This window comes from Papaver somniferum, chromosome 9 (genome assembly GCF_003573695.1).
Source record: "Papaver somniferum cultivar HN1 chromosome 9, ASM357369v1, whole genome shotgun sequence".
Lineage (NCBI taxonomy): Eukaryota > Viridiplantae > Streptophyta > Magnoliopsida > Ranunculales > Papaveraceae > Papaver > Papaver somniferum.
Window position 1 is genome coordinate 98,615,759 of NC_039366.1, and position 12,647 is coordinate 98,628,405.

A 12,647-nucleotide genomic window follows, 5' to 3' on the forward strand; every position below is an offset into this window, starting at 1 on the left:
TGTTCACTTCGATACGAGATTTATATACTCACTTCAACGATCTCTCTAGTAAAACTTCATAAATAGTCAGATTTGGCTGTACTCCGTGAGGGTATGAATTGAATACCATCCCTTCTCTGATTTCGAAATTAGTTTATAACAATCGAATGCATGAAATGGGAGATTTCGCCTAGCGGTCATGAACCCACTAGTGCTGCCGAGTTGCCAATAATTAAGAGGAACTTCATATCTCCGTGATTTAGGAAGTGATATTTAATGGAACAACTTCACTCTAATCTATAACTTGGGAAAAACAGGAACCCATATCTTCACGACTTTGTCTCTTAACTTATGGCCAACTTAACGCCACACCGTTCTTTAAGTTAGCGACAGTGGAGATAATCAAAGTAATGCGCTCAAGAACCAGCCGAACACTAATAGTGACGTCGCGATCTCCACATCTAAAATGTGTAATTTTAAGAAAGAATATGACCGCTTCAAATACTTCACGACGAACTATGCAAGTAGACAGATTTTTCAGGCAATAGAGTTTCTCCAAGCGGTAAAAAGAACCAAATTGTTGGAGAATTATCTCAAACAACAGTCTAATGAACTTTGAACCCGAACTTGAAGCGGGCAATAACAGTATATGCAAGAACATTAAGTGTTGGAGAATCTCTCAAACAACAATTCTATCGAACTTCGAACTCATTGTGTTGCAGACAAGAAATCTATGCTACAACTTCAATGAAACACGTACTCTGCCATGTTGTGGATGGAAAATAAACACAATGAATTCCACGAACCTGGCTATAAAAACTTAAACGAACTTCTATCACGATGTTGATGTGGATAAAGAATCAAACACAACAACTTCCACGAACTTAACTATAAAAGATTAAACGAAATTCGATCTGGATGTTGTTGTGGATAAAGAATCAACACAACAACTTCCACGAACTTAGCTATAAAAGCTTAAACAAATTTCCCGATCTTGTTGTGGATAAAAGTTAACACAACAACACGAGCTTAGCTATAAAAGCTTAATGAACTTTGATCTCAATGTATATGAAATTTTTGACGCCGGAGTGTTACATATCTCGCCCCCAAGCGGTGGTTATTACGATTGAGTTGAGATGCAACTCGCTTCCAGCAAATCGTGAGTGTCATGCTGCTTAATGCTCGCATAAGGATGCACTTTCTTGCTGCATCTCTCTCGCGCATGGAAAGAGGAATAAAGTTTTCTGCTATCTCGAATTCGCGTAGGGGGCCAATCCTACTATTCAAGATGCGCACATAATTGAGATGTATGCATTCTCGCATGCCATGGAATACAAAAATGCTCGCCACATGAGTTTCCGGGTGCAGACCGTCGGACAAGAATTTCCGAGCACGGAACGCAGGTTAGCTTGAGACTCCAATACTGAAATAGATGCATTTCAAAGTATATTATTATAACTTGAGAACGAAAATCGTCAGCATATAAGATAAATAAGATAAGAGTGATTAGTTAACATGAGTGTTCTTGGTTACACTAGCCCTGCACCATTTTCTGAACCTTCGTGCTTCAGCGGAACTCAGGTAGTTTCCATACGATATATAGCTGGCTGGTGCAGAAAATGCATGTAAGGTTATTTCCATGACAAGCAGCCATAGACCCTGATATGCAGAAAAGATGTTGTTGACCTCTTGGTGTAGCCTGTTTCTCAATTAAATATCAGGTCCAACAATGGATTAAGTAAGACTACCACTCTGCTAACTGACATAACAATTCCAGTTAAATTGAATAAAAATATTGCAAAGTTTGACTAAAATCAAGTGATTGCAAATGGAGAATCTAACATGGTAGTATCCAGGTTGCTAAAATTTCACGTACGGGTACAAGTAGGAGTATATTTAGCGCCCGTGGTATATTAAAAGTGTTTAATAGCTCTTCATTACTTTCATAGAAGCGAAAGCTAAGTGTGGCTCAGTACTCACATTCTGATAGGAGTATAATAAATCTTAAATAGTTGGTGTTGTTTGATCCATGGAGTTGACTAAATGAATGAACCAAATTGCTACAAATGGTGGAATTAAAACTTGCTATTTATCTTTGTAAAAGGACACATACCATGATTACTGGGTATCCGACCTATATAAGTATGGTCACCGTGAATAATCAAAAAGAATATATATGGATAAAAGAAATAGGATGCGCAAACCAGTATTTAGCCGTGATGTAGAGAGACGAAAGAAAATGACTAAATGAGGAATGTGAGCAGGTTACATTTTTACTTCGTTAGTTATTGATATTTGACGATCATTAGCAGCTAGACTGTTTTAGCCGGTGAACATCATAAAAGTGAATTCACCTGTCCCATATATATTGAGTTTGTTGTTGCAATTTTGCAGCTACCTTCGTGTGCGCCTCTTTGCTAAGACTGGCTTCCTATCCGTGGTGACTTGTAGTTAGTTGAGCTTTTAACTGGTGCAGGATAGGCCGTTAACTGCGAGCATTCAAGTTGGATCTCAAACTATACCCCATTGTACAAGGCGTGTTGAGTTTCGTCCACGCTCGGTGTTGACATGAGATGTCTAGTGCTCACAGCAGGGTAAGGCAAAACTAGGATGATTTGATGATGATTATTGAAAATTAGGGTAAAATTAGATTTAGAAAAGTATTGAATGAAAACAAAGAGACAAAGAATTTAACGTGGTTCGGCATTGAGCCTACGGCCACGGATGAATTCCATAAGGAGAGTTATTTTATTGATTTGATTACCATCATTTTTCTTCTAGGGTTCATTCCCCTCTTGGTGCCTCACTTTCTCTCTCTCTTACATTCGTTTTCTTCTCATTTCTTAACAAAAGGAAATAACTTTTCCTTTTATTCTCTTGATGCCCTAGTGTTGGCGCAACAAAAGTTTATCACCTGGGCTCTAAAGGAATCAGACCCATACAAAACTAATACTTGTATTCAAGGCACAAAATACAACAGAAATGGAACTGCATACACGGGTAACTAGGCATGGGCCGAAGACTTTCTCACTAGCAAGGCTACAGTTAGCCTATATCGATACCCAAATATTATGGTACAAACAGTCCCCAAGTCCGTTTCATGATCAACGGTCATCAGTACACTCATGGCTATTATCTTACGGATGGTATCTATCGAAAATGGTCCACCTTGGTTCAATGCTACCGTCAGCCTCATGTCGGTGCATTGAGCCGTTCATACCGACATTTTAACGATGCCCAAATGGCATTGAGGAAGGATGTAGAACACACTTATGGAATTTTGAAGAGGAAGTTTGCTATCATTTGTGGCCATATCATGGGTTGAGTCCTCGTGAAAGCACAAGACTATACTCACTTGCATAATTCTTCATAACATGGTAATTCAGGAAACCCGTCGTGATTCAGAGTGGACTAACTATGAAGATGAAGATTTGAGGCCGGAGATTCAACCAGAAAGAGGCGCAAGAAATTATACTCAAATGACTAATTACATTCAGAACTAAAATTTGTATGACAGTTTAAGAGATGATCCAGATTAAATATTTGGGAAGAGCATGAAAGACAATGATTAAGTTATGTAGTTTATTAAATTATGTATTTTATTAAGTTATGTATTTTATTTTAAGTTAATGAGCAATTGACTTATTTAAGTTAATGAGCAACAACATTTCAAATTAATCAACTTTTCATTTCAAACTAGTACTAAGTAGCATTTTAATTTGATATGTTGACTTATTTAAGTTAATGAGCAACAACATTTCAAATTAATCAACTTTTCATTTCAAACTAATACTAAGTAGAATGCAACAACAACATATCAAATTAAAATGCAATACTTCAAATTAAAACTTAAATTAATACATCAATCATCTAGAGGAACTACTACATCAAACTCATCATCAGTTCCATCATCATCATCATCATCATCATCATCATCACCATTGGGTTGGTTGTTAGTAAATCCATCTTGTTGTCCAATCTGTACTTGAATCCTGTCAAATTCGATTTGCCACACATGTTTTTGTTGGACGTTCATAATTGAACTTTTATCTTGAAGAATGTTATGCTTGTCATAGTCAAACCCAAATTTTTCTTGAGAAAGACGACTTTTTTTACTCTCCCTGCTGTTTTGAAATTTCATATCAACTGCTCTTTGCTTCCGACGGTCTTTTGATGTTTCATAAACTCCATCATGGTAAATCCACTGGAACTCCCTCCTTCTTGAGCCAATTTTCTAGCCAGTATTGCATTGTTCCTCCCTGGAAGTTATCTCTTACCATCATCACAATTATTAAAAAATAAGTTACCATTTGGGTTGTTGCATTATCTGGTGAAGAATTTGATGGACCTGGTGAAAATGGTGAAGAATTTGGTGTTGAGGGAGAAGAATTATATGGTGACATTTCAGGTACTTGTTGATTACTTGCTAAGAAATTTGGATTATATTTGTTCAACACCTTCAAAATATAATAACAACTTTCGTAAGGGAACTGTTTACCATGTTTTCGCTACCAATCTATACAAACTTGTCTTTCAAAATCAACATCCACCTGACCACTCTCTTTGCCTCCTCTCTTGGCTTGCATTATCAATGCAACATAAGCGGCTACTTCCCTGTTGATTACAATGAAGTGTTCTTCCAATCCTTTTGCATCACGACCCTTGATGTTCATGGTTTGTTCTTCATATTTACGAAATATATTTTCCCACATGGTGTTACCATGTTATTATGGACCATTGATACAATCTTGGGTAAAAAAACATAATTACGACAAATGCATTTATCTTGTATCATGTTGTATTTTGCACCACAGACTTTGGTTTTATTACCTTTGCCTTTGCCTTGAATTTGAGATTGTGAATCCATATTACAAGAAATAAAGAATTGTAGAAAAGGTGTCATTGTTTTAGATTTGAAGAAGAAGATTGAGAGATTGAGAAATTCTAGAGATATATAGAAATTCTGGTTTGAGTTGAAATGAGTTTGAAATTGGGTATTTATAATGGGGAAAAATTGTAGCCGATGGATGAGGAACTAATGATGAGCGATTCTCTGGTCAACGAGCGACATAGAGACCATCGCTGGCGCTGGAATGACCAGCGAGCGATTTTATGACCATTTAGCGACGGACTCTCTATCTCTCGCTAGAACTCCATCGTGTATGCATATATGTTATTTCTGACATATAGGCATATGAGTTTTGCAGTTTGGCGTATCCATAGTGGGTGCATATACGACATAATCTGACGTTTGCCATATGCATTGGAATAGGCCTTACGAGTAAGTATCCAGATGGTGATGGGCAAGTGAAAATCTTATTACTCCTTCTGGAGTCATAAGAATGCTCTTATTACCAGCTTGTAATCACATCTAAAGACTTAATCACCTAGACACATAAAGCTCCCACGTTGAACGGTGAGGAAATCATCATTTTCTATTGGCCGAAATTAGGTTTATTTTAGTTTTGGCAACTAAAATCTAAGGGTGCTATTTTATAAACATGCACCTTTGCAGGAAAAACTTGCGTTCACCAAAATGACATGCACCTTTTACTAATCAAATTATTTGTTTTCTAAACTTGTGTTCTAGTTTCTAAACATGCACCTTTTATAAGAGACTATTTTAAGACTGCTAGTTTCTAGTTTCTAAACATGCACCTTTTACTAATCAAAACAATTAAAAACTAGAAAAACTTGTGGTCGTAAGAATATACCTCCCAAAACCAACGAATTTGGTCATCGTTTTCTTTATAGCCATGGTATTCGGTGTGTGCTTTCCAGTCCTTCACAGAGATAGCTTCGGCACTTCCAAGCAGCATTAGGTCAAGATCTTCAAGCTCTAAATTCTGGAAAAATATTTGCTGGAGTCCTCGTTCACAAAGAATATCACCAAACCCGCGGGTGAAATAGGATAATTTTTCGGCGATAGATTTGACGAAGCAATGCTGAATAAGAAGTTCAACATACTGTTCTCTATTTTTGCTGTTCACAATAATGCTGTTACCTCCAGGACACAGCTCAACCACTCTCCTTGATCCAAACTCTTTAAATTCCCTTACGAATGTCAATCCTAAAACATCTGAGTCCACAGAATCAGCACCCATCTCCAAAATATCTTTGCAGCTCTTATACATGGCTGGATCTGCATCTCAAATATCTTCCAAGGAAATCACCCCTCCAGCCAATTGATAGAAAAACACAGGATCAAATGTGATGCCTACTTGCACTTCATGCATCAAAGCCAAAGCGATCACTCTACCGGCAAATGCAAAATAGTTAAGTTCCCGAGGAACCACAGGCGCTGCAGCAAGACACAAACTTGTGTGAATATAAATAGAATTCAGAATAGTTATTAAAAAAAATTGCAAATATTAGAGACACACATCCCAAAAGAACGTAGTTCAAAATATAAAGTACTCCATAGTGTTGGGTTTTAATTGCTAACAGAAATATGCTGAAACTTACCAGGATTGGGAAAGAATCTTCAACGGTCACTTGGACATGCTAGAAAAAGAGAACCTTTTGGATCAAACAGTTCTTGACATATAACGAAAAACCATTCCCTCAAGACACCATAACCTACAGCTTCCTCATTTCTGAACTCCACAGATAGGCCACAGCGCAACGACTTTGAGGTTGCAAGAGAAAGGGGCTTAAATGATTCAGTCAATATCTGCGACCTGTCAATGAGCATCTTATGCTGCTTTTCAAAATCTAATTTCACCCCTGGGAACATCTTCATAAGCAAATAGTCTCTAGAAATGGGATTAATCAAGTTCTTATATGGAAGAAGCCACAGTAGATCATCACTTCTCTTCGACAATTTGATAAGTATATCCATTTGATACTGGTACTTGCTTACTTGAATTAAAAGATCTTTTTCATAATTTAAGAAAATTTTAGAAAATTTCTTCAACTCTCTCAAAACAGATAGATAACTAGGCCACGTAGGAGTATGATCAAAAAATCTTCCATACCAAACATTCCCCTTGACTTCCGCAAGGCATTGAATAAATTCTAAGTTCAAATCATCGTACATGTTTTCAAGGAAGAGGATTTCACCTAAATAACAGGGTTGTTCAAAAATATCATCATCCATATCTAGTGGAAGTGATTGACCCTTCAATATAACATGATCCTCGATTGCCCTTATCACGTAGCGTGAAAAGAAGGTTAGTAGCTGAACATCATTCTCAATGCTTAATCTAAGAGATGTATGGACCTTGGTATGGGACGACTCCCTAAATTTATACAAACCACGGCACAAACTTTTTGCTAGTTCTCTAACAAATGGGTACAACTTCCGAATTGTGTCCTACGGTTGTGTCACATAAATATATTTGGATGTATTTTTAAAACCCATTAATTTCAATAAACATACTAAAGTCTTACGACAAGAGTAGTATAAAGGATGTTGATCACCGTGTTTATCCTCACTATAAAGTGATTCGCAAAAAACCAAAACTAACCGCACACAATGTTTCCGAATGAGTTTAGGCATGGATCTAATATTTGGATAGAGAAATAGCTTAATGGATTCCTCAGCTGCTTGTTTATAACACTGGGTTGGTGAGTTTAACACTAATGAGACCAAAGCTTCAGCACTACCAGAGGACCTGAACTCAATAATATGTTCATGAGAATCATCAACATTATATGTAGGAAACTTGCTCAAGTAATTCTTAACCAGTGATACAATATTATTAGCTCTTGTTGAGGCGTTTCACGGATCACTTTCACACAAAGAACAAAGGCTAGCTATAGAAGATACCAAATCTTTAGCTGCTTCTGTCTCCTCCTCACTACGCCGAACCAATTTTGAAGCCATTACTGGAGTACCAATATCCTTCTCCACTACTACCGAAAGAAAGAACAGAATTTTTTTAGCATCACACAAGGAAAAAACTCAGCTATAATATAATGCATCCAGCAGTGAGAATAGAATCCTCTTTGAAGTTGGAAATTCACAAATACTAGGAAACTTGGAGGCTAGACACCTTCCATAATAACGCCAGCTTAAATATGGAAGACTTTCAATAAAATCAGAAACCCGGTTTGAAACACACTAATACTCTGTTTGGATCAACTAAGAAATTGCACCGGGAAAGTTCAGGATTCAATCACTTAAACTAAACACGGAATTGAATCTCTGCAAAACAAGTTTAGTTTCTTATACTTAGAAATACTCTGAAACACGGAAAAGTAAAAATATATATCATATTCCTGACTTGATTGGGTATACCCAAATTAATTGGGGTATATCAAATGAGACAAAATAAGATCATTTTGAAGTAAAACACAAAACCCCTTATCCACCTATTTATAAAAATGGCTAATTTACCCTTTATTAATTAACACTAATAAATGTGATTAGGATAATTAATTTAATTAGTTTATTAGTTGATTAAAATTTTGAAATTAGGTTTTATTTTAGATTGAACTCATGGATGTGGGTAGATTTTTGATATTTTTTTCTTTTTATTAAGAATTCTACTTGTAACGGAAATGAAATCATACTACCCAAACACTTATAAATATGGGATTATAGAGCCGCTGGGCGATTTTATACTCAAAATTATAAAAGGAATCAACATCTTCAGTTCTGAAAGTATGAAAAGTCGACAAGGTCTACGGATGAAGAACATGCCGACTATATCCGGCCGGCAAGTTCTGCGGATGAAGAACATGCCGACAACTTATGGCCGGCAAGGTCGATAAAAAAATATCCTGCCGACTATGGGATTTTTGACATACAGAGAAGGTGATACAAATGCATGATTAGTCGGCAAGGTATTAATTTCATAACCTGCCGACTAGAGATGGATATCTTGCCGACCCTGTAACTACTAATTTCAGAGATGAAAAGTCGGCATGGTATTCAACCTTATACCCTGCCGACTATATTTTAGTCGGCAAGGTCGACAAAAAATACCTTGCCGACTTTTCGTTCGTTTTGATTCTTCGTTTTTTTTTTTTTTTGATTTCACATGTATAGTTAGAGTGTGGAAGAAAGATTTTGATTTTTTTTTAATATGTTTTGGTCGGCATGGTTTTTTAGTATGGGAAATTTGGTCTTTTAACACCTTTTAGACACCCCTTAGCACACTAGTTTGGATAGGAATAAAATGGATATTATCCCAATTAATCTGGGTATACCCCAATATCGCCAGTATCATATGAGCTACCCATTATAAATCATTTTTCACCAACTTGAAGTTGAATACATTCAGGAAAATACTTGGAATTCGATTCTAAAAGTATAAAGGTAGATTACACTTATAACTAGTAAAATACTCTGAACGAGCTTTCAATTAGGGTCCAATATCACTAAATTGAAGGCAGATTACACTTCTAATCAATAAAATACTCTGAATTAGCTTCCAAATTAAGATCCAAAAGTTTAAAATATATATCCAAAAATGGGCAATCATCCCCGTGTAAAAACATTCTACCACCAAAGATATGATCTTTTTTCTGCCAAAGCTTTGATTTTTATTACAATAGAACCAGTTTTCATACAAAAGATGATTAAAAAATATAACTTACTTTCAATCAGGACATTTGATTTCTCCACGGAACCAAAACCCAAAAAATCTCTACCTTCTTCTTCTTCTCTGCTTGTGAAAGAGCTCTGAGATTTTCAAACTTGGGTTCTAAGAGTTTTTTGTTTTTTTTTGTTTTCCTTTGATTAATACTTTTTTTTCTTTTGGTAGGAGGTTGAAGAAAGAAGAAGATGGAAGAACCAGAATGAATAACAGAGTTAAGATTTCACAATTTAATGCCATGTCATTCATGTTTCAACCGTCCACTCATAGAAATCTAACGGGCCATAAACCCCGTTAGATACGAGGATAAAAATGGAACTCTTTTTATTTGGACGATTTGGAGTTTTCAGATACAAGCTTCCAAGTGCTAGATCAGATGGTACAAGAGCTTCGCCTCATCCTAGTCCTAGATTAATGATGTTATTGATTATTGTAGAAATTAACATTTAATCCCAAATTAGCTGGGCTTTGGAAGCTCTAGTCCAGCCTCCTCAGGCCTGGTACACGGAGATCCAAATATCACATTTTTAAAACGAGTTAATCCTTTTTTAACGATTTAGTCCAAAACCGCATTTTTCTAATATCCAAAATGCCCTTTTATGTAAAAGTCATTTTCATTCTTGCGTTTCTCTGCTAGCAAATCTCTGAAAGAAAGACCAGAAGATTTAGGGATAAGTTGTTCATCTCCTTTTAGCTCAAATATTCAAAATATTTTTGTACTCCAGTTGAAATCAACCACATATCGAGTTCTTCGCAGTTGAAATCAAGCTCATGGCTTTGATATGGTCTTTGGTAGGAAGTAGGGTTTCATTTTTCGTTTTTTCGTCATCACATCATTCTTCTTTTGGTGATGATAATTTGTGTTTCTTCGATGAATTTTATAATATTCTCAATTGTGCTCATGGTATTCGTCTAAGATTTGGATTTTTTTGGTTTGGTTCAGATTCAGATTTGATTACAAACGATAAATGGTTCACGGTTCTTCATCAAATCACAACAAGTTTGTTCTTCTCAGATCCAATTCTGTTGATACTACAACATTGGTATAATCTCTTGTCAATTTTTAATTCCAATTTACATTTTTCGAATCCTTCAAATCTGTCTTCTACAATCGGTCCATGGAAACATTGTGAGAAACCTTTTATTCATTAATTAAACTGATTTACTGACTCCATCAATCAATTTCAATCTCAGTTCATCTTCATTTTATTTAAATTCCAGATCATTTTCACTTGTAAAATTCAAATTCATCTCCAAATTTTTGTTAGTCAATTTTACTTATGTATCTGCTAATTGGTATTAGTTAGATGCTATTTCTACCTACTGATGATGAATATTGATTGTTACTACACTAATTACGTGTTTGATTCTACTAATTGGTATTACACAATTGTCAAGTTTCACATTCAAGGCATACTTATGCCGGTCAAGAAAGCTAAAGAATTAATGGATCCAAATTAGTGCATAACAATTGGTTGAGAAAATATTTCAAAGAAAGTTAAAGGAATTTGTTGGTGCTTGAATGGGTATGTCATATTTGACATCTGAGCAACATGAAGTAAGTACCACCTTGTCCTAACATAGTTTCAGTATATTTATGCTATGTTGATCCATTGTGCATTACTGTCATTTTCCATGAGAAGGTTTATTGCAATGGTATGATAAGGTTCATTCCACACGAGAAACCCAAGAACTAGAACACAAACAAAAAGCGCCATGAATCGTTTCTTAAAATATTTTCCATGCTTACGGAAATAAGAATGAGGAAAATCCAGAATAATTCAAATGAAATGAAAACAATGACAGAATAAGCTTCTTTTTGTACATTCATGCACTAAGTAAAATGTAAGTCTATAAAATGTGACTGAAGTTGATGATCCAACAAAAAATAATCAAAAAAAGGAAAGAAAAACATATTTTTGGTGGGACAAAGAAATAGTCACATACCTTATACCGCATTCTGCAGTTGAATGCATGTAGATGGTTTTGATGAAAGTCCTAGTCAATTAATAGTTGATGAGTTACTGTAGAAATGTGGTACCTAGATTGAACTAGTTCCATCTATGTTTTTAAAAGTGTAATGAATTAACTCTCTTGAGTGTTTCCACTGATTCTAAAGTTTTAAGGTTAATTAATAAGAAAATAAAAAAAAATGATCATCTATATTATATTTTCATTTTCTTTGTAAAGTTATTATCGTGTAAAAGCTATTAAAGCAAAGTATGGGTAAGGAGGTAGAAGAAGAACATCTGAAATATGTCTATGAACTTTTCTTGTTTGATTAATTAATTTATAAATTCCTTAATTTAGTACCCTTAAATATCTAAGCCACAGTTAGTGGACAAAATAGATTTTAGGATTATACAAGACATATACAAACCAAGAGGAGTTAATTTATTTCTTTTTTTTTGCAATGATACTATGTAATATTAGAAATGCAATGAAGGATTCTTATATAGCGGTGCATGGCTTGCAGAATTGCCGATTTAGCTTGACACGGTCTATTGGCAGTCAAGTTACCATCCTTCTATATCCTGTAATACAAGTGTACATATTGGTGAACCTGTAATACAAGTGCACATATTAGTGCACCTGTAATATAGTGATTTAGAGGAGGATATGAAGTGGTTTTGGCTGAGAAGAACAAAGAACGTTGTAGCTTGAGCATTTGATATGATTGGGTTCGAATTTGTGTTGGATTTGGATTGCATTCTTGAGCTGAAAATCAGTCAAAAGAAGTTGTTGCAATTGTTTGTGTAGATATTTTTCGTTATTCTGATGGATGTATTGGATAGATTGTGACGGGTTTCGGCAATTGGTAAGAACGGAAGAGTTGGATACAGATATGTTTAGGAAATATGGTGAGTTCTTGCCGAGAAATCAGTGAAGGAGGTAGTTTTAGGTTACTGGTTTGCTATGGAATTGCTAATCTTTTTTACAAGAATTGGAACTGGTTTTGAAGGCAACGCAATGAGGGAACAACTGCTGTATATTGCTGGTTTTTTTGGGTTAATCTTGGCTCGAGCTAATGGAGGAGTATACGTTGGTCAGGTATTTGTTGTTAGAAGCGAAGACGTGAAATAATTTGGCATAAATTACAGGTAAAACTTCTGTAAAACACAA

The 12,647-nt window shown here is 35.5% G+C and overlaps 1 protein-coding gene across 1 annotated transcript; it reads right to left on the bottom strand.

Annotated features, from left to right (window-relative positions):
- Positions 1-6,128: 6,128 nt before the first annotated feature.
- On the bottom strand, positions 6,129-7,807 carry LOC113312331 (E3 ubiquitin-protein ligase UPL5-like). The gene is made up of 4 exons (XM_026561094.1): positions 7,707-7,807; positions 7,449-7,595; positions 6,499-7,220; positions 6,129-6,280 (listed from the first exon to the last, which is right to left on the bottom strand). The coding sequence occupies exons 1-4, from the start codon at positions 7,805-7,807 to the stop codon at positions 6,129-6,131; spliced, it is 1,122 nt and encodes a 373-aa protein (XP_026416879.1).
- Positions 7,808-12,647: the final 4,840 nt, after the last annotated feature.

Bases quoted from the DNA above. Each gene is read 5' to 3' on its own strand.
- LOC113312331 (XM_026561094.1), bottom strand. From the start codon at position 7,807: ATGGCTTCAAAATTGGTTCGGCGTAGTGAGGAGGAGACAGAAGCAGCT. The intron at 7,221-7,448 runs GTTAGTTTTGGT...GTATAAATTTAG, and splicing joins ATTCGGAAACATTGTGTGCG to GGAGTCGTCCCATACCAAGG. The intron at 6,281-6,498 runs GTTCTCTTTTTC...GTCTTGCTGCAG, and splicing joins AGAACTGTTTGATCCAAAAG to CGCCTGTGGTTCCTCGGGAA.